At 39.2% G+C, this 27,350-nt stretch overlaps 1 protein-coding gene across 1 annotated transcript in view; it reads right to left on the bottom strand.

Moving 5' to 3' along the window:
• LOC124597261 overlaps positions 1–27,350 on the bottom strand; it is a 143,134-nt gene that overhangs the window by 70,605 nt on the left and 45,179 nt on the right. The window contains exon 7 of the mRNA XM_047135927.1: positions 1,848–2,021. Within this exon, the coding sequence (XP_046991883.1) occupies positions 1,848–2,021 (174 nt within the window). The remainder of the gene's footprint in view (positions 1–1,847; positions 2,022–27,350) is intronic.

Genomic DNA, 27,350 nt, shown 5'->3' with positions numbered 1-27,350 from the left:
AAAGCCATATTACTTGTTAAAAGACTGCAACCCAACATTTGTTCTAATTTGTATCAGTCCAATACCAGAAATAAAAAAAAATTTTACATCAACAGCCACAGAACAGCACTCTATGAAAAGGGTCCACAATATGCAAGTTAAAAGTTAGCCATTGCACCGCCCCTACCCACAATAAGGCATAAATTTCAGCTAAAGAAATTCCTATTACAAAATCCATTTTACACATCAGAAGAATAGCATACTTACATCCAGAATAAGAAGTGCTTCAAAAGATATGTAAATAGTGTTAAGCACCATTTTATTTGTCATTTAATCATTTTGTTAATCAATGAATTTTTAATCATTTTGTTAATCAATGATATTTTCAGCAGTTGAATGGAATGGACAGTGTCTTGAAAGGAGGATATAAGATGAACATCAACAAAAGCAAAACGAGGATACTGGAATGTAGTCGAATTAAGTCAGGTGATGCTGAGGGAATTAGATTAGGAAATGAGACACTTAAAGTAGTAAAGGAGTTTTGCTATTTGGGGAGCAAAATAACTGATGATGGTCGCAGTACAGAGGATATAAAACGTAGACTGGCAATGGCAAGGAAAGTGTTTCTGAAGAAGAGAAATTTGTTAACATCAAGTATAGATTGAAGTGTCAGGAGATCGTTTCTGAAAGTATTTGTATGGAGTGTAGCCATGTATGGAACTGAAACATGGCCAATAAATAGTTTGGACAAAAAGAGAATAGAAGCTTTCGAAATGTGGTGCTACAGAAGAATGTTGAAGATTAGGTGGGTAGATCACGTAAGTAATGATGAGGTATTTAATAGGATTATTATTATTATTATTATCATCATCGTTATTTTAGATGTGACAACACATAAGCTGTAAGCTCCACCTGTCTAGCGAACACTAACAGAACATGTGTTAAGCTGCTTGAGAAGAGTAATAACTTGATGTTGTATAAATAACAAGAGAATCATTGTAAGTGGCAATTTTTATGTTGCCTGCTTTAGAATTTTTAATTCCCAACATTAGATAATTATTTACAGTAATATTCCCAACAAGATAACCACAAAAATACAAACAGAATCATCCAGGTCCCGGTTATCTGATACCCAGATGTGTTCACCAAAAGGATACTGTCTGTTACCGGCATAGACAATTTGTCTGTGGCCAGTTTTTTGCTCATATCTACGTTGTGATCATTACCAACATAAAAAGGAGGACAAAACTTGCAGGTCAGTTGAAAGAACAGTTCAAACTCTCCTTGATTATGTATGATTTGTAAGATTTTGGTCTGTTACTGGTGCCAAATGGGTACAAAACATAGAATATCTCAACAATTCAGTAATGTGAGTAGAGGCTATATAGTAAGGAAGAATAGTTGTGGGGTAATGTGGCCTAGCAAGTTATTCAGAATGCTGGGTGCATGATAGGAATCTGTTATTCGGGAAAGGACTTCTGGTGTAGTTTCAACATCATTTCATAACAGGAAGTCATGGCCCAAGAGAGAAACTAGTTCACAGTGAAACACCATAATGAAGAACACCTTAGTCTTATTTTTGAAGGACATCATTTGATCTGAATCAAACAATGATAGTTCAAGATATCTGATTTCACATGAACTCAGCTGGATAGTTTAGGGACACAAAAGTACTATTCTAAATGTTTCTCTTTCAGTGGCCCCTCAAATGATATTACATTATGAAGAAATGCTAGACGAAATTATTTTACAAACATACTGAGATTCTGTGTGTAGTTCACTTTTGAAGATGTGAACCACCACAATGTAAATACTTCTTTTTAATTTATGATTCCAAAAATAGCAATGCAACTATTAAATATTCTTACTTCTGTAGAAATTGTGTAGTTGATTCATCATCATACGGCTCCAACTGCAAGCCAAGCTGCTCCATCGGTTTACCCAGGTCAGGATGCATTCCAAGAAGAATGAATGCAGTGCTGTTGGCAGGTTTGTCAGGCTCTTCCAGTCCAGTGGCAAATGATGGGGCCTTTTTATTTTTCCTGAAATAAACAAAAGTTTGAAAATAATATTCTGATATGCCTTTCAATAATTAGTAGGTTTGTTTCTCAAATGAGAGCTTGAGAAGGGTTTGTAAGCTGTTTATTTGTAACACACGACATGGTTCACTGTCATTTATTGATATATGTCCATTATCATACCATTTACAACAGGTTAAATTTATAAAATAGGCAGGAGAGGTGTTTAAAAATTTCATGAGGGCACACTTTGATACTTTCCATGCAAGAATACTGTTCACTGTGGATAGTTATTTTTGTTCCTAGAATTATAATTATGACTGCTGTCATTGTTTTCAAATTTTTGATCTGTTCTCCACAACATACTTTATATGAGAGTAAATAAAATGAGAGACTTTTCTTAATTTACCTAGCTTTTAATAGTTGTCTATATGAAGTTTGAGGCTAGGCCCCAGAATATAAAAATGATACATGTGTTACCAGCAAATTACTCATCTATTTGAATGCTGTTGTTTGCCAAAAGCTCTGTATTGGACACTAGAACCATTTATGAAGTATCTGGTGGCGAATCTACCAGCTTTAAGAAATCAATATGGAAACACAAATGCAGTTGTTAAACATTAATATGCCTGTAAGATGTGGTAACACTCCCAGAACAGGTAGAGAACTCTGTGTTGCTTACAATTTTCCAAAAAGTAAGGTCAGCAGTTAATTTCTTGTTGACATTGTAAACACAAAGCAAGATCAGAGCTCAGCGTTATGTTCCTCCACACAGTTTTGTATAAGAAACCATAAGGCACTGACAGCAAATGCTGGATGAGCACAGAAAACTAGCTGGAGGCCAATAATTGCACAGACAAGTATAGGTGGTAATGAATTGGTTCTTAGAGACATGGAGACATGGAGATTTTGATCAGTCTCCATGTCCTCCAGATGAATAGAGAGTGAGGGAACTTCAGAAAGACAGCCTCTGGGGTTTCAGACAGCACTGTTTCTTCAAACAGTATATACAGGCTGTGTTACCTCTTCCACTTTAGATCCATTTCCTTTTCATACTAAAGATATTCATAATTCATTTTCACTTGACAGATAGTCTCAATGAATTCATGAAATAATGATTAGCATATTTTTGTGACTTTATTTAACTGTGCAGTGTTTTGATTCCTGAATGGTACTCTCAGTGAGTTCTACTACCCTATAGGTGGTGCTGGTTGTCAGTGTAGGGCCTGGGAGACCATGTATGCAGTGCCATCTGCTTCCTGTAGTGGTTGATGACAAATGTCAACACACAGTAACCCAAGTTCCATACATCGGTATCTAACATGTCGAGTTTTGTGTCTACAAACTATGATTTCCAGACAGCATTGGTTTTCTGTTACCATTTGAAGAAAACTGATGTAGAATTGCATTGAATGCTTGTTGAAGATTTCAGTGAACATGCTCTTTGGAAAACATAGTGTTTCAAGTTGTTCAGAAAATTAAAAAGTGGTAATTTTGATGAGAGAAACGACGAGTGCGAGAAACCACTGAAAAAAGTTTGAAGACAATGAATTCCAATCCTTATTGGATGAAGACTATACTCAAACTCAACAGGAACTCGTAAAACAATTGAGTGTGATGCAAAAAGCCGTTTGTCTTTGGTTGAAAGCTATGGAAAAGATGCAAAAAGTGGGAAAATGGGTTCTGCATGAACTGAATGAAAGACATCAAGCAACACAAAAGACCATTTGTGAAATGCTGCACGCCAGATACAAAAGAAAGTTGTTTCTCCATCAAATAGTGACAGGTCATGAAAAGTGGATATATTTTGAGAATCTTAAGAATTGTAGATCATGGCCGAATCCAGGCATACCATTAACATCCACTGCAAGACCAAATCGCTTTGGAAAGAAGACAATGCTCTGTGTTTGGTGGGATCAGAAAGGTGTCATCTATTATGAGTTGCTAAAATATGGTGAAACGACTAACAATGATCACTACCAACAGCAAATGATCGATTTAAATCGAGCATTACGTGAAAAATGACTGGAATCTGGAAAAAGCAACACAAAGTCATATTGCTCCATGATAATGCCCCATCACAGCAGCACAATCGGTCAAGGAAATTATCAAGGCATTCAGTTGGGAAATACTACAGCATGTGGCTTAGTCTCCGGTCTTGGCTCTGTCCAGTCATCATCTATTTGCATCACTAGGTCACACTCTCACTGAACAACGCTTCAATTAGTATGAAAATGTACGAAAATGGATCACTGACTGGTTCGCTTCAAAAGAAGAACTGTTTTTTTTTGGCATGGCATTCATAGCCCGCCAGAGAGGTGGGAGAAATGTATAAATAGCAATGGAGATTATTTTGAATAAAATACTGTTTATCAGTTTCAAACAACAGATGTGTAACTACTGCAACCAAATTCCAGTTTCATACTTCTATACCTGGTTTGCATTAGGTGACATTCGCTATATGTAGGTGTAATGTCAGCTAATTAATTTCAAATTAAAACTATTTGACCCTGTATATTTTACCAGTAGCATATATTAAATCCACTTCAGAAGGTTATATCTTCCAATATAACTGACTACAAAGACTGAGATGGCGCACTAATTGATTCAAATCTTCAGAGTAAAAACATGCCGTTTAATCAAGTATCTTTTACATCAGTGAAACATTCTGTTGTTCAGAGAAGTATGAAGTTTTAGGTGATTTCTTTCATTCATTCCTTCATTCATTCATTCCGTTTGTTTAATAAATCCATTGGCAGCTCTAGCATGTGTCACTTATGGGTGGGCCAGATTATAAAGTGGGTGGGCCTAAACTCGAGTTTGCATGGATAAATATGAAGGAGAAAATACTAATTTATTGGCCTTACACAACTATGGCAATAAATTCATCATAAAGCTCCAAATTTGGTTTGTAATGTTGACTAAATTTGTGTCAGTGTACTTATTGTATGCATTTATGAATCTGCATCAACGAGGTAAAATTTCGTAGAGTGGCTATAAACTCACAATACTTGCAGTGAATTGAATAACTGTCCCCCCCCCCCCTCCCCCAATCTTTTCTTTTTTTAGTCTAGGACATCATGTGGTTTGTCATGCCCACTGGCATTTTTCTCAAGAAAAGGTGAACAGTGTTGATTTATACATACAGTAGCAGCAGTAGGTGAAGTTTTAGTAAAAATATGTATAACCTTTTCAGTGCTGACAAATTTGGAAAAGATTCAAAACATCATGATGGTTTCTCATGTTGCTAGCAAACAGAATGTAAATCAATGTAATTTGAGCACATATCACCTCAATATTATGGAGTAACCATCGAAATGCATTGTAGTTATATAAAGATAATTTATTGGTATTTTAAATATACAGTAACAGACTCAAAAACCATTACACCTTGGAGGAGAATATCTTTAAAACATTATGTGTGACAATTAAATCACGTAAGTAACTTAATAATAATAATAATAAAATAATTGATTTCATAATGATAATTGTGATTCAAGAGACAATAAAATAATTGATTAATGTATCATTTCTACAGCATTTCCAATTTCCATTTATTGCTGTGGTCATAAATACAAGGGACTCTTTTGCTATCTCATTAGCATAGTTACTATGCCACCCTCCCTTAAATCTACATAGTCTCATTTTTCTTTCCATTCCAAATAAACCATCAGGAGAGCAGTACTTATGGGGACTTTTGAAGAGGACAACATAAACAATAAAATATAATGAACAATAAACAAACTCTGTATCTGAATCCACAACACACCTGCACACACATCTATATTTTTGATACATGCATTCCCTACTGATAGTGAAATACTGAAAAACATTTTCATTCCTGTATCGGAAACTCCAGTATATCTATATACATAAACTTTAAACCAATCAATTTTTGACAACATAAAGTAATGCGATTGACAACAATTTACTAACCAAGTGGTGGCAGAACATACACTTAAAAGAAGGTAACAATTAGCCAAACTTTTGGAGCCAGTGGCTCCTCCTACATGACGAAGGATTGAGGGGGAAGGAAGAAGGGTGAAGGAAAAGGACTGGAAAGACCTAGGAAAAGTCTCCCAGAACCATGGGTCAGGGGAGACTTAATGGACGGGATGAGAAGCCCATCCTGTCTGATAAGTCTCCCCTGACCCACGGTTCTGGGGGACTTTTCCAAAATCAATCGCTTTCCCCAGACCTCTCCAGTCCTTTTCCTTTGCTCCTCTTCCTTCCCATTCAATCCTGTTGCCAGAAGAAGGAGCCACTGGCTTCGAAAGCATGCCTAATTGTAACCTTCTTTTATGTGTGTGTTCTGCTGCCATGAGTAGGTTTTTATCTATCCCATATATCCATAAACTATATTTTCCATTATATGCACTCCCTAGTAACTGCAAAAAAATTGAAAAAAATGTCCAATTTGTATTGGAAACTAAATTACACCTACATACATAAGCTATCTTTTTTGGTCCACGTGTACACTATTAAGAACAAAATCTTGAAAGATAACGTACCAACATGAATAGCATGCAACAAAAACAAATTATGCTGCAAAACAGGCATTTTTAAGAGTACACTTATTTTAGGTTACCTGGAAAAAAGTAAAATTGATACCACTGAGTAGAAAGCGAAAAACTGTGAAATGCAAACTAACGAACAGGCATTTACTTACTTTTAAAATAGATTACATCTTTTGTTGTTGTGACTGATGGCAAAATCATCAAGTACTCTTTTCAAGTCAGTGGTTTTGTCACAGTCTTTTCTCTTGTAAGAACAGACAAATACTCATAACATAAACGTTCATCAGACATTGAATCCCTCAAATAACTTTTTACAAGTTGCATAAATGCAAATGTTCTTTCATTTATTGCAGGAAGCTGGATTAGACACTGCTGCTTGACTTAATTTGTACAAGTCATGTAACAGAAGCTTATATTGTTCTAACAACTTGAGCAACGCAAGTAAACTGTCAGTACTCTTCTTGTTCATGTTATATGATAAATTGTTTTATTACCTTAATTTCTGTCTCCAATGATTCAGTATGCCTATTGTGTGAACAATTTTGTGCCAGTGATAGTAACATTTGTTTATTCTTAAAAGTTTCACTTTTTGGGTTTAGTCGAGTAACTCCTTGAATTATTCCAGGGTTTGAAATAAAATGTGACTCAAGTTCACTGCCAAAAATAAATAAATAAAGACAAATAAAAAAAGTAGTGCACCCTTTTAAAGGTTTCAAATCCACTCAAGATTTATTGTTGTAACAGTGTATGTGGCACACATGAAATGATTACATTTATGAATCATTAGCACAAGCAGTACTGGGGTACTAGGTAACGACCCATGCCGAGTCTCTCTTATTAGTACATGGTGTAGCCTCCATGGGCAGCAGATGCTGACTCTGGGATCCAGTCAATCATACAGATGCCAAACACTGTCCTGGGATACGTTATTCCACACCTGCTTGACCTTCCCATGCAGTTATGCATGAGTTGTTGGTTGATGTGTCACACAAGTCACTTCTCGTTCCATCATATTTCACAACTGGAGACAAGTCCAGAGATTTTGCTGGGCAGGGAAGTTGCTGCATGTCTTGCAGAGCACATTGAGTTTCACAGGCAGTTTGTGTGGAGAGCATTATCCTGTTGGAACAAATCACCCCCTTGATGCAAGAACGGTAAAAGAATGCTAACAACATACTGCACATACCGAGCACTGGTTAGCATCTCCTTCAGAAATACCAAAGTTGAACGAGAGTTGTAGCTTATTGCACCCCAGACCATAAGGCCTGAGGTGGGATCAGTGTGTCTTGGTGAATTCACTCTGTGTGACAGCACTCACCAGGTCTGTGGCATATGGGCAAATAACTATCACTTCTGTGCAGTCAGAATCTGCTTTCATTGCTGAAGACCACGGTGCGCCATTCCATTTATCAAGTGATCCTCTGACAACACCAGTTGAGCCTCGCACATCAGTGTTGGGCATGAGTGGAAGATGGGATAGAGGAGTGCATGCCCATGTCCCATTGCTAATAACCGGCTTGCAGCAATTCATGTTGACATGTCTCGACTCACAAGCCCTCTTATCTGTGTTCTGCCAATGCTGCCCTTACAACATGACAATCCTGGTATGTGCTGTGTGGATGTCCAGAACCTTGTCTATGGGTGTGAGAATGTTAATGTGATCACTGATACCAGCATCGTTGCACAACTGATGCGGCATGTCAAACATGTGGCAATTCTATGAAAGGACCATTGACCCCTTCCAAACTTGCTCAGCTGGCTATAGGAAGCATGAGTGTGTCTCTGTGGTATGGTTGCTTGCTTGCATCACATGTTTACATCACACTGAGCCTTCTGGCTGTGAGCATTCCCTGTTAAAGGGTAGAAGCATATGGTGCTCTAGTAGCTATGCCACTAAGCTCTCTGTTGGCAGATGACAAGGAGAGCATTTTCAGTATATCGTCTATCCCTACATCTACATCTATATCCATACTCCGCAAGCCACCTGATGGTGTGTGGCAGAGGGTACCCTGAGTACCTCTATTGGTTCTCCCTTCTGTTCCAGTCTCATATTGTTCGTGGAAAGAAGGATTGTCGGTATGCTTCTGTGTGGGCTCTAATCTCTCTGATTTTACCCTCATGGTCTCTTCGCGAGATATACGTAGGAGGGAGCAATATACTGCTTGACTCTTCGGTGAAGGTATGTTCTCGAAACTTTAACAAATGCCCGTACCGAGCTACTGAGCGTCTCTCCTGCAGAGTTTTCCACTGGAGTTTATCTATCATCTCCGTAATGCTTTCGTGATTACTAAATGATCCTGTAACAAAGCGCGCTGCTCTCCGTTGGATCTTCTCTATCTCTTCTATCAACCCTATCTGGTATGGATCCCACACTGCTGAGCAGTATTCAAGCAGTGGGCGAACAAGCATACTGTAACCTACTTCCTTTGTTTTCGGATTGCATTTCCTTAGGATTCTTCCAATGAATCTCAGTCTGGCATCTGCTTTACCGACGATCAACTTTATATGATCATTCCATTTTAAATCACTCCTAATGCGTACTCCCAGATAATTTATGGAATTAACTGCTTCCAGTTGCTGACCTGCTATTTTGTAGCTAAATGATAAGGGATCTATCTTTCTATGTATTCGCAGCACATTACACTTGTCTACATTAAGATTCAATTGCCATTCCCTGCACCATGCGAATATTTTTGCTGCAGATCCTCCTGCATTTCAGTACAATTTTCCATTGTTACAACCTCTCAATACACCACAGCATCATCTGCAAAAAGCCTCAGTGAACTTTCGATGTCATTCACAAGGTCATTTATATATATTGTGAATAGCAATGGTCCTATGACACTCCCCTGCAGTACACCTGAAATCACTCTTACTTCAGAAGACTTCTCTCCATTGAGAATGACATGCTGTGTTCTGTTATCTACGAACTCTTCACGCCAATCACACAATTGGTGTGATAGTCCATATGCTCTTACTTTGTTCATTAAACGACTGTGGGGAACTGTATCGAATGCCTCAGGTGGCATATGCTGTCATCGGATCAAAATTGGTGTCATCTTCCCAGGTGTACTAATTTTTTCTTCCAGCAGTGTATTTAAAACAATAACACATACTAAACATTTGAAAACAATTTGCTGTGCAGCTTCCATACTGTCTTTCTTTGGCAAATTGCAAACACATTCCCCAAGATGTTTTAGCAACCTTTGAATTCCACTGAAATAAGAGGAATCTGCGGGAATATCAGCGCCTTATTTCTGTTGCCAGATCTACACTTCCTTTCCATATATAGGCGAAACCTGAATTTGATCCATACATCTGACTGAAATGATTCCTTGTACCTTCAACTAAGTTGATTGCAGTAACTAAATCAAAATGTTTGCCTTGAAGGACATCAGATACCAACTTGCACTTTTCTAGCAAACATGTGAACAGGCATAAACAAAAAATAAAAGGAAAGTTTAACTTTGAACTAAATCCTGATGCTTCTGCAGCTTGTTCTAAATTTTCTGCATCAATGTTTGTAATAACTGCAATTATCCTCTTCACACCCAAAATGAAGCGTATTAACAGGCTCAACTGGTGTCACTTAAATTTTTAAATTCCACTTCGCCAATCTTTATTTTTACACATATATCAATAAATCATGGACCTTGCCGTTGATGGGGAGGCTTGCGTGCCTCAGCGATACAGATAGCCGTACCGTAGGTGCAACCACGATGGGGGGGAATCTGTTGAGAGGCCAGAAAAATGTGTGGGTCCTGAAGAGGGGCAGCACCCTTTTCAGTAGTTTCAGGGGCAACAGTCTGGATGATTGACTGATCTGGCCTTGTAACACTAACCAAAACGGTCTTGCTGTGCTAGTACTGCGAACGGCTGAAAGCAAGGGGAAACTACAGCCGTAATTTTTCCCGAGGACATGCAAGTTTACTGTATGGTTAAATGATGATGGCGTCTTCTTGGGTAAAATATTCTGCAGGCGAAATAGTCCCTCATTCGGATCTCTGGGCAGGGACTACTCAGGAGGACATTGTTATCAGGAGAAACAAAACTGGTGTTCTACAGATCGGAGCGTGGAATGTCAGATCCCTTAATCAGGCAGGTAGGTTAGAAAATTTAAAAGGGAAATGGACAGGTTAAAGTTAGAAATACCAGTAGTGGGAATTAGTGAAGTTCGGTGGCAGGAGGATCAAGACTTCTGGTCAGGTGAATACAGGGTTATAAATACAAAATCAAATAGGGGTAATGCAGAAGTAGGTTTAATAATGAATAAAAAAATAGGAGTGTGGGTAAGCTATTAGAAACAGTATAGTGAACGCATTATTGTGGTCAAGATAGATATGAAGCCCATGCCTATCACAGTAGTACAAGTTCATATCCCAACTAACTCTGCAGATGACTAAGAGATTGATGAAATGTACGCTGAGATAAAAGAAATTATTCAGATAGTGAAGGGAGATGAAAATTAAATAGTTACGGGTGACTGGAATTTGATAGTAGGAAAAGGAAGAGACAGAAACATACTAGGTGAATATGGAATGGGGTTAAGGAACGAAAGAGGAAGCCGCATGGTAGAATTTTGCACAGAGCACAACTTAATCATAATTAACACTTGGTTCAAGAATCATAAATAAAGGTTGTATACATGGAAGAAGCCTGGAGATACTGGAAGGTGTCAGATGGGAGTATGGGTAAGCTACTACAAACAGCATAGTGAATGCATTATTGTGGCCAAGGTAGACACGAAGCCCACGCCTACTACAGTAGTACAAGTGTATATGCCAACTAGCTCTGCAGATGATGAAGAAGTTGATGAAATGTGTGATGAGATAAAAGAAATTATTCAGGTAGTGAATGGAGACGAAAATTTAATAGTCATGGGTGACTGAAATTCGAGAGTAGGAAAAGGGAGAGAAGGAAACATAGTAGGTGAATATGGATTGAGGCTAAGAAATGAAAGAGGAAGCCACCTGGTAGAATTTTGCGCAGAGCGTAACTTAATCATAGATAACACTTGGTTCAAGAATCATGAAAGAAGGTTGTATACATGGAAGAACCCTGGAGATAGTAGAAGGTATCACATAGATTATATAATGGTAAGACAGAGATTTAGGAACTAGGTTTTAAATTGTAAGACATTTCTAGGGGCAGATGTGGACTCTGACCACAATCTATTGGTTATGAACTGTAGATTAAAACTGAAGAAACTGCAAAAAGACTGTGGCAATTTAAGGAGATGGGACCTGGATAAACTGAATAAACCAGAGGTTGTACAGAGTTTCAGGGAGAGCATAAGGGAACAATTGACAAGAATGGGGGAAAGAAATACAGTAGAAGAAGAATGGGTCGATTTGAGAGATAAAGTAGTGAAGACAGCAGAGGATCATGTAGGTAAAAAGACGAGGACTAGTAGAGATCCTTGGGTGACAGAAGAAATATGGAATTTAATTGATGAAAGGAGAAAATATAAAAATGCAGTAAATGAAGCAGGCAAAAAGGAATACAAACATCTCAAAAATGAGATCGACAGAAAGTGCAAAATGGCTAAGCAGTGATGGCTAGAGGACAAATGTAAGGATGTAGAGGCTTATCTCACTAGGGGTAAGATAGATACTGCCTACAGGAAAATTAAAGAGACCTTTGGAGAAAGGAGAACCGCTTGCATGAATATCAAGAGCTTTGATGGAAACCCAGTTCTACGCAAAGGAGGGAAAGGAGAAAGGTGGAAGGAGTATATAGAGGGTCTATACAAGGGCAGTCTACTTGAGGACAATATTATGGAAATGGAAGAGGATGTAGATGAAGATGAAATGGGAGATATGATATTGCGTGAAGAGTTTAACAGAGCACTGAAAGACGTAAGTCGAAACCAGGTCCCGGGAGTAGACAACATTCCATTAGAACTACTGATAGCCTTGAGAGAGCCAGTCCTAACAACCATCTGGTGAGCAAGATGTATAAGACAGGCGAAATACCCTCAGACTTCAAGAAGAATATAATAATTCCAGTCCCAAAGAAAGCAGGTGTTGACAGATGTGAAAATTACCGAACTATCAATTTAATAAGCCAAGGCTGCAAAATACTAACATGAATTCTTTACAGACGAGTGGAAAAACTGGTAGAAGCCGACCTCAGGGAAGATCAGTTTGGATTATGTAGAAATGTTGGAACACGTGAGGCAATACCGGCCCTACGACTTATCTTAGACAGTAGATTAAGGAAAGGCAAGCCTACGTTTCTAGCTCTGTAGACTTAGAGAAAGCTTTTGACAATGTTGTTTGGAATATTCTCTTTCAAATTGTGAAGGTGGGAGGGGTAAAACAGGGAGCGAAAGGCTATTTACAATTTGTACAGAAACCAGATGGCAGTTATAAGAGTTGAGAGGCATAAACGGGAAGCAGTGGTTGGGAAGGGAGTGAGACAGGGGTTGTAGCCTATTCCCGGTGTTATTCAATCTGTATATTGACCAAGCAGTAAAGGAAACAAAAGCAAAATTTGGAGTAGGAATTAAAATCCATGGAGAAGAAATAAAAACTTTGCAGTTCACCGATGACATTGTAATTCTGTCAGAGACAGCAAAGGACCTGGAAGAGCAGCTGAATGGAATGGACAGTTTCTTGAAAGGAGGATGTAAGATGAACATCAACAAAAGCAAAATGAGGATAATGGAATGTAGTCGAATTAAATTGGGTGGTGCTGCGGGAATTAGGTTAGGAAATGAGATGCTTAAAGTAGTAAATGAGTTTTGCTATTTGGGGAGCAAAATAACTCATGATGGTCGAGGTACATAGGATATAAAACGTAGACTGGCAATGGCAAGGAAAGTGTTTCTGAAGAAGAGAAATTTGTTAACATCGAGTATAGATGTAAGTGTCAGAAAGTCATTTCTGAAAGTATTTGTATGGAGTGTAGCCATGTATGGAAGTGAAACATGGACGATAAATAGTTTGGACAAGAAGAAAATAGAAGCTTTTGAAATGTTGTGTTACAGAAGAGTGCTAAAGATTAGACGGGTAGAGCACATAACTAATGAGGAGGTACTGAATAGAATTGGGGAGAAGAGAAATTTGTGGCACAACTTGACTAGAAGGAGTGATTGTTTGGTAGGACATGTCCTGATTCATCAACAGATCACCAATTTAGTATTGCAGGGCAACGTGGAGGGTAAAAATCATAGAGGGAGGCCATGAGATGAATACACTAAACAGATTCAGAAGGATGCAGGTTGCAGTAGGTACTGGGAGATGAAGAAGCTTGCACAGGATAGAGTAGTATGGAGAGCTGCATCAAACCAGTCTCTGGACTGAAGGCTACAACAACAACAACATCATTAAACTTTTGATGTGCTGCCAACTCACTCACAAAAAAAGAGTCCCTGCAGTGTCATAAAAAAAATCTGTAGCAAACGCAAGTCCTCTACATGTTGCTTCTGTAACGAGATCCAACCTATGGTTGATACAGAGTGTAGATGGCTTGTGGTACAGCCCTGCTTAAAAGAGCTTGAATAACTTCACAAAAACAACTTATAACCTCAGTTCCATCATACATATGTCCAACATAGTAAATTAAACTCTAGTTTGCTACAATTTTTAAGGCAGACTAACAAAGAATAAGCATAAGTTTTTTTGCAGGTTCATCTAAGTGGTATCAACTAACAACTGGTAGCTGCTCTGTTTTTGAACAAACTTTTGACTTGTCAACCAGTAGTGCAAAATCCTGGGCTTCTTTCACCTCATCTGAGATATATTCCAGCACGATATTGCTCATGGTGCTTAGCATTTAATTTCCCAGCAATGCACTGTAGTGGCCCAGTTTGTTTGAATGGAAAAGTAAAAAAGAGAGAAATCACCCATTTCTAATATGAGTGGGAATTGGATCTACATCCTAATCTCCTTCTTCTCCCTCTCCCTGCCCATTTCCTTCTTCCCCTCTCTTTGTCTACCTCCCCCTCCTTCCCCTTATCTCTTCCATCTTCTCCTCCCCACTCTCTCTGCATCTCCTTCTGTTCCTTTTCTCTCTGCCCATCACCTCCTCCCCCTTCCTCTGTCCATCATCTCGTCCCCCTCTCACCCTATCTCCTCCTACCCCCTCTCTCTGTCCATCTCATCTTTCCACTTTTGATCTCAAATTCCTCTCGCTCCTCTACCCATATCCTCTCTCTAATATTGAGTCCCCGTGCGACATCTTTTGTGTAACTTTCACTATGATTTATGGAATTTTTAATGATTACAAGTAATTTATTAGTAAACTGCGTTTCATAAATTTTACTCCAAATGTAAAGATGGCATGCAGCAGTACATTTTTTCTAAGAAATATGTACTATTGCACTGAATTTAACTGTTGATGCCCTCTACTGAAATTATATCAAATCAGATCATGTGGTTCTATATTATGTTGTAAATGGAATGTCTTGTGCTGTTATACTGTATTTTACAACTGAACTTCGTACACATTCGTGCTGATTGAACATTTATTATTTTATATTAATATTTCTATTTTACACGTTCAAAAGTGCTGCCCTCTAGCAATATTTACGATATGGCTCTAACTGTAATCAGCTACTGCCTAGGTCTACTCTTTCTACATGATAACACGTCTTGCTTGACCTGTGTACTGACATTATTTAACGTCCTTGTCAATGCTTGAAATGATCTGAAAAAGTATGTATTTATGCTATTCAAAATATATACAATTGATTTCATCTCAGTTTTCTTTGATTACTCTGTATTGTATGACACCATCACTTGCACTTGTCTTTATTATTTGTCACCAGATCAACTGATGGTGGCCTACGCCCAAACTGCGTCACGAGCACAATAAAGGATTCAATAGTATCTGGATCTGTGATATTTATGCAGCATTTTTAAAGTGACTTTCATAGATACTTTTATTATGGTCGCACACCTCTACCAGAATTCAGGTCAGATCTACAACATTTAAATTTTTTTTAACAGAGTGTTTTTAGAAGAAGACATGGGTACAGAGGAATGTCCAATATGAGTTGTCAGCTTTGACCAGAGACATAGCAAACATGCAACAAATATTGTAAATAATATGGCGATTATCACGTGTATAATAATAAGTAATGATAGTTGACCGGGGTGGCCGAGCGGTTCTAGGCGCTACAGTGGGGAGCCGCGCGACCGCTACGGTCGCAGGTTCGAATCCTGCCTTGGGCATGGATGTGTATGATGTCTTTAGATTAGTTAGGCTTAAGTAGTTCTAAGTTCTAGGGGACTGATGACATCAGAAGTTAAGTCCCATAATGCTCAGAGCCATTTTTTGAAGTAATGATAAAAAATCACTATCCACTACAACTGACATACTCCTGAAAAATATACAACAGTGGTTTAATGCCAATGAGTTAACACTTAACTCTTTCAGGGTAGATGGTATAATGTGTGTACCAGTATTCATCCTTGCTTCAATGCATGGTGGTACAAAAAATGTGCTACTTAATTGTGAAGTCCTGATTCGTCCAGTATGAAGGCATGTTTTCAGAATCACACACCATATGTAATTTGGTAGATCTCACTATGACAGAGAGAGGTCAGAAGTAGTGTTGCTACATGCAGCCCGTCTGTGGCGATTGTTGTTTCCTGCGGTGTGCGCAGTGTTGCTGGTTTTTGCCCAGTGCGATTGGGGGAGCAGTTGCTTCCGCCTTTACGTGATACACTGTTGATTCAGCTGTTTATTACAGGTAAGATAATTGTAATACATGCAGAATCACTCAAGAATTCATGGTTCTTAGATATATTCTACAGAAGATGAGTATTTCATGAATAATTCAGAATCCAAAATATATGCCACCATGCATCAACGTTCATACACAGTGAGATACTGCTTTGCGTACGAAGAAGTGTTGCACATTTTGTGCATTGTTTGTGCAATAAAGTTGCATGGGAGTGTAAATGAAGTTCATATATGTAATTTGAGGCATTATCTTCCATTTCAGTTTACAATGAATCGCTCTAGGGAAGTACTGAAAGATGATGAGATAATGGCTATACTCCATGTTGAAATACCTTCAGGTCAGTGTCTGTCAGCTGAAGATGCAGATTTTAGTGGTGATGACCCAGATTACTGTTCACCACATTCAGGAATTGTTATTTCTGAAACAGGCTCTTCAGTCGAAAGTGATTCATGTGAGAAAATACACACAAACAATGGACTTGTCATGTTACTGTTATGGTGTAGCTGTATCGAGTTCAACTGCTGATACAGAGCAAGTACCAGTACATAATGCAGGTGACGAAAATGCAACTCCCAACAGATGTAACATCACGCAAACAGCCTCCCCAGTGGGAGAAAACAGAAAAACACCAACAACCTCCACCATTTTCCTCAGTAACTGGTCCTGCTGAGCATGTGAGAGACTTAGAGGATTCCACTCCTTATAATTTGGTCAAATTGTTCATATCTGATGATGTAATTCAGTACATTGTTATGCAGACTGATCTTTATGCTGAACAGGAGTACCAGTAAAATGGAAAACCTTGTAAACACACAACATGTAGGGAAATGCCCTCTACTGGTAGTTTATTACAATGAAAATATGAACTGTGTGAATAAATTTGACCAAAGGAAATCAACATTTGAAACTGACAGGAAGAGTATGAAATGGTGGCCTCGTATCTTCTGGAGATTTATTGATGCAAGTACCACGAATGCCTTTGTGCTTCACAAGGAACTGAAGCTTGAAATAATGATGATGAAGAACTTTCAGAGGTAAATGCCCAGAAGCCTTGTGAGCAACGCCCTGGTTGCTTCAAGGAAGGGAGGCAGGTGCCTGAGCAATCCAGCAGAGAATAGCAAAAAGAAACCTCATTTGCTCAAAAGAGTGAGAACAGAAAGTTCAGCTCACCAGCCACAAATAACTACACAATAAAGATGTGCAAATTGCAGCACCGAGGGAAAGCAGATAAGAACCGAATGGATGTGTTGCATGTGCCAGGTACCTCTCTGCTTAGGAAAAAATAAGTCTTGCTTCCAAGACTACCATGCCGCTTGAAGTGTTATGAGTGGCAGGTTCCTCTATTCCTGCAAGAACAGAACCTACATCCAATACTGCGATGTAACTTGAAGAGCGGTGGTACACACAATGTACCACCATTGTTTTCGAAAGACTCTTTTGAAATACCTCATAATGTCTATTAATGTTTTTATTCCAATGTAATTATATAACTTTTAACCAAATTTTTATAAATTTGTTCAACAAATAACAGTCTTGTGCAATAAGGGTCGAAATTTGTTTCATACCCTTGTGTATGAAAGAGTTAACTCAAGTAAAACAAACTATATACAGCACGGCAAAGCACCCAAGGAAATGACCTCCAGTTAAAACCGAGTGACAGAGAGACAGAGAATGCGCAATCTACAAAGTTTCTGGGCATGCACATCAATCAAAACTTAAGCTGGAAAGCCCATATCAAGTATTTAACCGACAGGCTCAATTTGGCATGTTTCGCATTGAGGATAATATCTAGAGTATGCAGCATAGAGTGTCCTAGATTAGTGTATTTTGCTTACTTTCAGAGTATTGTGTCTTATGGTAGAGTACTCTTGGGTAAAACTAAATCACACTTAATAAATACCTTCAAACTACAGAAAATAACTATTCGAATTACAGCATACAGTTCTCCAAGAACTCACAGTAGACCCCTCTCCAAACAATTACAAATACTCACAATACCATCACTGTATATATTTAAAAGCATTCTATATACAAGAGCACACCTGAAGCATTTATGTACCAAGAAGACTGCCACAATTATAACGCTCGCAACTGTAAAAATTGACATGTAGAAAGAGTAAGGATAACACAAACCCAAAAGAATGTAAGCTATTTCAGAATAAAACTTAACAACGATCTGCCAGTATACATGAGGGAAATAACAGATGAAGTAAAATTTAAGATTTCCTTTTAAGCAAAAGTTTTAGATGAGTACTTTGAATCTGTGTAAAATTATTGTCTTAACTTTTATGTACATGTTCATGGCAAATGCTGTACTCTCAAAAATGCATTGAAAATAGCTATTTAAGTTATATTCTGTTATTATGTGTGTATTACATGTCGTTATGGTTGCAGGTTCGAATCCTGCCTCGGGCAAGGATGTGTGTGATGTCCTTAGGTTAGTTAGGTTTAAGTAGTCCTAAGTTCTAGGGGACTGATGACCTCAGAAGTTAAGTCCCATAGTGCTCAGAGCCATTTGAACCATTTTTGTATTACATGTACTTTGCATGTTAATTACACTTGTAACAATTCCTACGTCACATAAATCACTTACAGGAAGATAATAAAAGAAATGAAAATACTGGAGATTTTGTCAAATGGTCTAAAATACAGATCAGTCTGTCACTACAACCAGGTTTTCCACTATCACATTTGTTTGCTTCACCAAATTACAACAAAACTGTGAACATATCCACAAAAAGGTGATTTGACAGCAGTCATTAACATTACATCACTGACTAATGCTGAAGACTTGTGTCGAGCATTCATCTTGACCTAAGAGCATACTGCTCCACACGAGAGTATGGAGAATCAGTCTTAAGTGACATAAAGTTCTGACTTATTACTGTCATACAAATTTTAATAAATCACTGGTTAAAAGGTTCCTGCATACATAACTTTCACATTATATGTAACAATGTGTCACTGATGTAAGTATCATGAAATTTTATGTACCTCATGTGTAAATTTTACACCAATAACACGTAAAATGTTCGAAGGTCGATAAACTCCATGAAATTACAATGAAATGAACACCCTTAGCTGCTTACATGCGTTGACATATGTCAACGGGGACAGATGAAATGTGTGCCCCGACCGGGACTCGAACGAGCTGCTTGGTCAACGATGGTATCTGTTCTTTTGGACATGTCCGAAAGAATAGATACCGTCTTAGTAAATATAACAATAAACTCCATTCCTTCTCCTCAGAACACTCCATCGCTTATGTAGCCCAAATTTTTATTTCTACATCTACATCTACATCTACATTTATACTCCGCAAGCCACCCAAGGGTGTGTGGCAGAGGGCACTTTACGTGCCACTGTCATTACCTCCCTTTTCTGTTCCAGTCGCGTATGGTTCGCGGGAAGTACGACTGTCTGAAAGCCTCCGTGCATGCTCGAATCTCTCTAATTTTACATTCGTGATCTCCTCGGGAGGTATAAGTAGGGGGAAGCAATGTATTCGATACCTCATCCAGAAACGCACCCTCTCGAAACCTGGCGAACAAGCTACACCGCGATGCAGAGCACCTCTCTTGCAGAGTCTGCCACTTCAGTTTGCTAAACATCTCCATAACGCTATCACGGTTACCAAATAATCCTGTGATGAAACACGCCGCTCTTCTTTGGATCTTATCTATTTCCTCCGTCGTCAACCCGATCTGGTACGAATCCCACACTGATGAGCAATACTCAAGTATAGATCGAACGAGTGTTTTGTAAGCCACCTCCTTTCTTGATGGACTACATTTTCTAAGGACTCTCCCAATGAATCTCAACCTGGTACCCACCTTACCAACAATTAATTTTATATGCTCATTCCACTTCAAATTGTTCCGCACGCATACTCCCAGATATTTTACAGAAGTAACTGCTACCAGTGTTTGTTCCGCTACCATATAATCATACAATAAAGGATCCTTCTTTCTATGTATTCACAATACATTACATTTGTCTATGTTAAGAGTCAGTTGCCACTCCCTGCACCAAGTGCCTATCCGCTGCAGATCTTCCTGCATTTTGCTACAATTTTCTAATGCTGCAACTTCTCTGTATACTACAGCATCATCCGTGAAAAGCCGCATGGAACTTCCGACACTATCTACTAGGTCATTTATATATATTGTGAAAAGGAATGGTCCCATAACACTCCCCTGTGGGACCTCAGATGTTACTTTAACGTCTGTAGACGTCTCTCCATTGATAAAAACATGCTGTGTTCTGTTTGCTAAAAACTCTTCAATCCAGCCACACAGCAGGTCTGATATTCCGTAGGCTCTTACTTTGTTTATCAGGCGACAGTGCGGAACTGTATCGAAATCCTTCCGGAAGTCAAGGAAAATAGCATCTACCTGGGACCCTCTATCTAATATTTTCTGGGTCTCATGAACAAATAAAGCGAGTTGGGTCTCACACGATCACTGTTTCCAGAATCCATGTTGATTCCTACAGAGTAGATTCTGGGTTTCCAAAAACGACATGATACGCGAGCAAATAACATGTTCTAAAATTCTACAACAGATCAACATCAGAGATACAGGTCTATAGTTTTGCGCATTTGCTCAATGACCCTTCTTGAAGACTGGGACTACCTGTGCTCTTTTCCAAACATTTGGAACCTTCCATTCCTCTAGAGACTTGCGGTACACGGCTGTTAGAAGGGGGGCAAGTTCTTTCGCGTACTCTGTGTAGAATCAAATTGGTATCCCGTCAGGTCCAGTGGACTTTCCTCTGTTGAGTGATTCCAGTTGCTTTTCTATTCCTTGGACACGTATTTCGATGTCAGCCATTTTTTCATTTGTGCGAGGATTTAGAGAAGGAACTGCAGTGCGGTCTTCCTCTGTGAAACAGCTTTGGAAAAAGGTGTTTAGTATTTCATCTTTACGCGTGTCATCCTCTGTTTCAATGCCATCATCATCCCGGAGTGTCTGGATATGCTGTTTCGAGCCACTTACTGATTTAACGTAAGAACAGAACTTCCTAGGATTTTCTGTCAATTCGGTACATAGAATTTTACTTTTGAATTCACTGAATGCTTCACGCATAGCCCTCCTTACGCTAACTTTGACATCGTTTAGCTTCTGTTTGTCTCAGAGGTTTTGGCTGCATTTAAACTTGGAGGTAAGCTCTCTTTGCTTTCGCAGTAGTTTCCTAACTTTGTTGTTGAACCACGGTGGGTTTTTCCAGTCCCTCACAGTTTTACTCGGCACGTACCAGTCTAAAACGCATTTTACAATTGCCTTAAACTTTTTCCATAAACACTCAACATTGTCAGTGTCGGAACAGAAATTTTCGTTTTGATCTCTTAGGTAGTCTGAAATCTATTACTCTTGCTAAACAGATAAACCTTCCTCCCTTTTTTTATATTCCTATTAACTTCCATATTCAGGGATGCTGCAATGGCCTTATGATCAGTGATTCCCTGTTCTGCACTTACAGAGTCGAAAATTTCGGGTCTGTTTGTTATCAGTAGGTCCAAGATGTTATCTCCATGAGTCGGTTCTCTGTTTAATTGCTCGAGGTAATTTTCGGATAGTGCACTCAGTATAATGTCACTCGATGCTCTGTCCCTACCACCCATCCCAAACATCTGAGTGTCCCAGTCTATATCTGGTAAATTGAAATCTCCACCTAAGACTAAATATGCTGAGAAAATTTATGTGAAATGTATTCCAAATTTTCTCTCAGTTGTTCTGCCACTAATGCTGCTGAGTCGGGAGGTCGGTAAAAGGAACCAATTATTAACCTAGCTCGGTTGTTGAGTGTAACCTCCACCCATAATATTTCACAGGAACTATCCACTTCTACTTCACTACAGGATAAACTACTACTAACAGCGACAAACACGCCACCACTGGTTGCATGCAACCTATCCTTTCTAAACACCGTCTGTGCCTTTGTAAAAATTTCAGCTGAATTTATCTCTGGCTTCAGCCAGCTTTCTGTACCTATAACGATTTCAGCTTCGGTGCTTTCTATCAGTGCTTGAATTTCCGGTACTTTACCAATGGAGCTTCGGCAGTTTACAATTACAGTAGCGATTGCTGCTTGGTCCCCGCATGTCCTGACTTTGCCCCACACCCTTTGAGGCTGTTGCCCTTTCTGTACTTGCCCGAGGCCATCTAACCTAAAAAACCGCCCAGTCCACGCCACACAACCCCTGCTACCCATGCAGCCGCTTGCTGCATGTAGTGGACTCCTGACCTATCCAGCAGAACCCGAAACCCCACCACCCTATGGCACAAGTCAAGGAATTTGCAACCCACACGGTCGCAGAACCATCTCAGACTCTGATTCAGACCCAACATTCGGCTCTGTACCAAAGGTCCGCAGTCAGTCCTGTCGATGATGCAGCTTTCATCCCACTAGCGAGACTGGCAGTCTTCACCATATCAGATAGCCACCGGAAGCCAGAGAGGATTTCCTCTCATCCATAGCGACACACATCATTGGTGCCGACATGGGCGACCACCTGCAGATTGATGCACCCTGTACCCTTCATGGCATCCGGAAGGACCCTTTCCACATCTGGAATTACTCCCCCCGGTATGCACACAGAGTGCACATTGGTTTTCTTCCCCTGTCTTGCTGCCATATCCCTAAGGGGCCCCATTACGCGCCTGACGTTGGAGGTCCCAACTACCAGTAAGCCCACCCTCTGCGACCGCCCGGATCTTGCAGACTGAGGGGCAACCTCTGGAACAGGACAAGCAGCCATCTCCGGCCGAAGATCAGTATCAGCCGGAGACAGAGCCTGAAACCGGTTCATCAGACAAACTGGAGAGGCCTTCCGTTCAGCCCTCCGGAATGTCTTTTGCCCCCGCCACACCTCGAGACGACCTCCCACTCTACCACAGGTGAGGGATCAGCCTCAGTGTGGGCAGTTTCTCGGGCAACCCCAGTCGTAGTCCGATAGGGGGATGCGTGGGACGAGCTGGATGTCCCCGACAAACCCCCATCCGGACCCTCACAGTGATGCCCATTGGCAACAGCCTCAAGCTGTGTGACCGAAGCCAACACTGCCTGAAGCTGGGAGCGAAGGGATGCCAACTCAGCCTGCATCCGAACACAGCAGTTGCAGTCCCTATCCATGCTAAAAACTGTTGTGCAAAGAACGTCTGAATTAATCTACAGAGAGCACAAACAAACCAACACAAAATTTAAACGGTTATTAAAATACATGATTGCCTAGTAAATGCAGTAATGCTGCTACTTGTGCACTGCTGACACACTGCTCGGCGGTGGAAGGAGACTACGCGATTTTACACTATTCAGGTACTAAAAACGCGATGCAACAACTCTCAAATACTATAATACGCCCGAAATTTATGAATTAAACAATGCAAGTACCAAAAACACGCAAAGAAATTAAGAATTAAACTATGTAACAAATGAGTGAGCTAGGAGTATACGACTTTCTGCTGGCAGCAATTTATTACATTTTACACGTCTAGCTCTATAGGACAAAATGGAGGTCAGGGAATGTGTCAGTACATGAAATTACAACACACTTACTAATAGACAAAATAAAATGTATGTAAATCCTAAAAAGACGACAAGTTTTAAGGTTATATAAACACAATCAACAGTAAAACAAAGAAATTAGCTTTCTTTTTCAAGGAATTCCTCAACTGAATTGAAGGAGAGACCCACGAGCGATATCTTCAGTTTAGATTTGAAAGCGCATGGATTACTGCTACAATTTTTGAATTCGTGTGGTAGCCTGTTGAAAATGCATGCAGCAGAATACTGCACGCCTTTCTGCACACAAGTCAAGGAGGTGCAATCCAAATGCATATTGGATTTCTGCCTAATACTGAGTGAAAGCTGCTATTTCTTGGGAATACGCTGATACTGTTAACAAGAAACGACATTAAAGAACATATATATTGAGAGGCCAATGTCAGAATAACCAGACTAATGAATGGGGGTTGTCAACAATTTCGCAAACTTACACCACTTACTGCCTGAATCACCCATTTCTAATATCCTTCGAGAATGAGAAGAGTTACCCCAAAATATAATACCATATGTCATAAGCGAGTGAAAATAAGCACTTACTTGAGATGCTGTTCTAATCATAAAAATGGTAGCATTAAATCTTTGAACAAGATTGTGAACATGGGCATTCCAAGACACTTTACTGTCTATTCGAACACCTAGAAATTTGAAATGTTCAGTCTCACTAATCATATGCGCAATCTGTGCAATTAGAACGTCAGGTTTTGTTGAACTGTGTGTCGCAAACTGTAAGATTAGATTAATACTAGTTCCATGGATCATGAATATGATATTTCGTAATGATGTGGAACGAGTCAAATTTTGCAATACACGACATAATTAAGTTAATTTAACAACATACTTAAGTTAATATAACAACTTTTTTATTTATTAATTTTTTATAATTTTTTGTTTGGTTTTTTCCCTTTTTTTCTTAATTTATATCTAAAAATTCCTCTATGGAGTAGAAGGAGTTGTCATTCAGAAATTCTTTTAATTTCTTCTTAAATACTTGTTGGTTATCTGTCAGACTTTTGATACTATTTGGTAAGTGACCAAAGACTTTAGTGGCAGTATAATTCACACCTTTCTGTGCCAAAGTTAGATTTAATCTTGAATAGTGAAGATCATCCTTTCCCCTGGTATTGTAGTTATGCCCACTGCTATTACTTTTGAATTGGGTTTGGTTGTTAATAACAAATTTCATAAGATAGTATATATACTGAGGAGCTACTGTGAATATCCATAGATCCTTAAATAAATGTCTGCAGGGTGATCTTGTGTGGACTCCAGTTATTATTCTGATTACATGCTTTTGTGCAATAAACACTTTATTCCTCAGTGATGAATTACCCCAAAATATGATGCCATATGCAAGCAATGAGTGAAAATAGGCGTAGTAAGCTAATTTACTAAGATGTTTATCACCAAAATTTGCAATGACCCTTATTGCATAAGTAGCTGAACTCAAACGTTTCAGCAGATCATCAATGTGTTTCTTCCAATTTAATCTCTCATCAATGGACACACCTAAAAATTTTGAATATTCTACCTTAGCTATATGCTTCTGATTAAGGTTTATTTTTATTAATGGCGACATACCATTTACTGTAAGGAACTGTATGTACTGTGTCTTATCAAAATTCAGTGAGAGTCGGTTTACAAGGAACCACTTAGTAATTTTCTGAAAGACTTTATTGACAATTTCATCAGTTAATTCTTGTTTGTCAGGTGTGACTACTACACTTGCATCATCAGCAAAGAGAACTAACTTTGCCTCTTCAAGAACTGAGACATACAGTGATTTCGCGTTCTACAAGCCATAAAATTATATCTTGAAGAGTATTATTTGAAACAGTGCCAATGTTATACACATCATCATTTATTACCAAGCTAGTGTCTTCAGCAAATAGAAATAAATTTCAACTACAAAAGTAGACAAGATAGCAGTCGATGGCTTTCTGTACTGCTAGTGTCGGAGTGTAGAGGCCGCGAGCTTCCTCTGATGGACAACCAATAGAACATGAGCAAACACTTGACAGAATGGAATTCGCTCGCGCTTGCCTGCTTTTAACAACATAGGGGCCTCTTGATGACTGATGTTGGTTCGCTAGTGTTAACACCAATGTAAACTAGGCTTTACTACACTAAACGGTGTTGCGAAGACTGTGCCCCTTCGGGGATTAACTCTCCGGCAGTGATTGCAACTTTGGGAGGCTGGATACGAAATTATACAGCTGTTGGGAAGAAGTATTCTGAAAGTAATAAAAATAATCGTCTCTGTAATAAGCGCTAATCCTCACCGGTAACACAGAAGTGACAATTTTTTTTATGAGAAGTTAACAGGCTGTTGTTTGGGGGAGCAAAAAACTTCAAGTTGCGGCGATGCTTCTCTTGGCACAGTGAATGTTCTTCAGTAAGTGTATCGTGGACTGGAGCTGAGAAGAGCAGACAGATACACACTTCATTTATGGCGAAGCGAACTGAACTGTAATGCATCGGACGTGTGTCATTGATTGGTGACTGCCACTTCGAGCACATGTTGCTAACATGTATCCGAGGCTCGCGACCGACCACATCTGAAGGCTCCACAACTACCGCTGCGCTGGCATACACAGCCAATATAAAACGCATTGTTAGGCCCAGAGATATTTTAAAGCACTTTATCGCACCTCTCAGAGCCTGTGCTACTTCTCCTATCGATCGAGATGCAGTAATAGTGAGCCTACAACTTGTTGTGTTAGAAATAAAGTAGATACAGTGACAGTATTAGAAGTCTTATTCGTTTCTTTCTCAACCTCACACTATTATCAATTAACAAGAAATCATTTGTAGTATTGAATCAAAATGTGAAGCATGTTCAGTTATATTTCCGAGACAAACGTAGAGGCTGCCATGTATTCGTTTTCCGCCTAAAATACATGTTGTTGTTGTTGTGGTCTCCATACTACTCTATCCTGTGCAAGCTTCTCCATCTCCCAGTACTTACTGCAACCTACATCCTTCTGAATCTGCTTAGTGTATTCATCTCTTGGTCTCCCTCTACGATTTTTACCCTCCACACTGCCCTTCGATACTAAATTGGTGATCCCTCGATGTCTGAGAACATGTCCTACCAACCGATCCCTTCTTCTAGTCAAGTTGTGCCACAAATTTCTCTTCTCCGCAATCCTATTCAATACCTCCTCATTAGTTATGTGATCTACCCACCTAATCTTCAGCATTCTTCTGTAGCACCACATTTCGAAAGCTTCTATTCTCTTCTTGTCTGAACTATTTGTCGTCCATGTTTCACTACCATACATGGCTACACTCCATACAGATACTTTCAGAAACGACTTCCTGACACTTAAATCTATACTTGATGTTAACAAAGTTCTCTTCTTCAGAAACGCTTTCCATGCCATTGTTATTCTACGTTTATATCCTCTCTACTTCGACCATCATCAGTTATTTTGCTCCCCAAATAGCAAAACTCCTTTACTACTTTCAGTGTCTCGTTTCCTAGTCTAATTCCCTCAGCATTACCCGACTTAATTCGACTACATTCCATTATCCTCGTTTTGCTTTTGTTGATGTTCATCTTATATCGCCCTTTCA

Source organism: Schistocerca americana, chromosome 1, assembly GCF_021461395.2.
Source record: "Schistocerca americana isolate TAMUIC-IGC-003095 chromosome 1, iqSchAmer2.1, whole genome shotgun sequence".
In the NCBI taxonomy this organism is placed as follows: domain Eukaryota; kingdom Metazoa; phylum Arthropoda; class Insecta; order Orthoptera; family Acrididae; genus Schistocerca; species Schistocerca americana.
The sequence above is the reverse complement of the archived record's forward strand: the minus strand, read 5'-3'. Positions and strand labels throughout refer to the sequence as shown.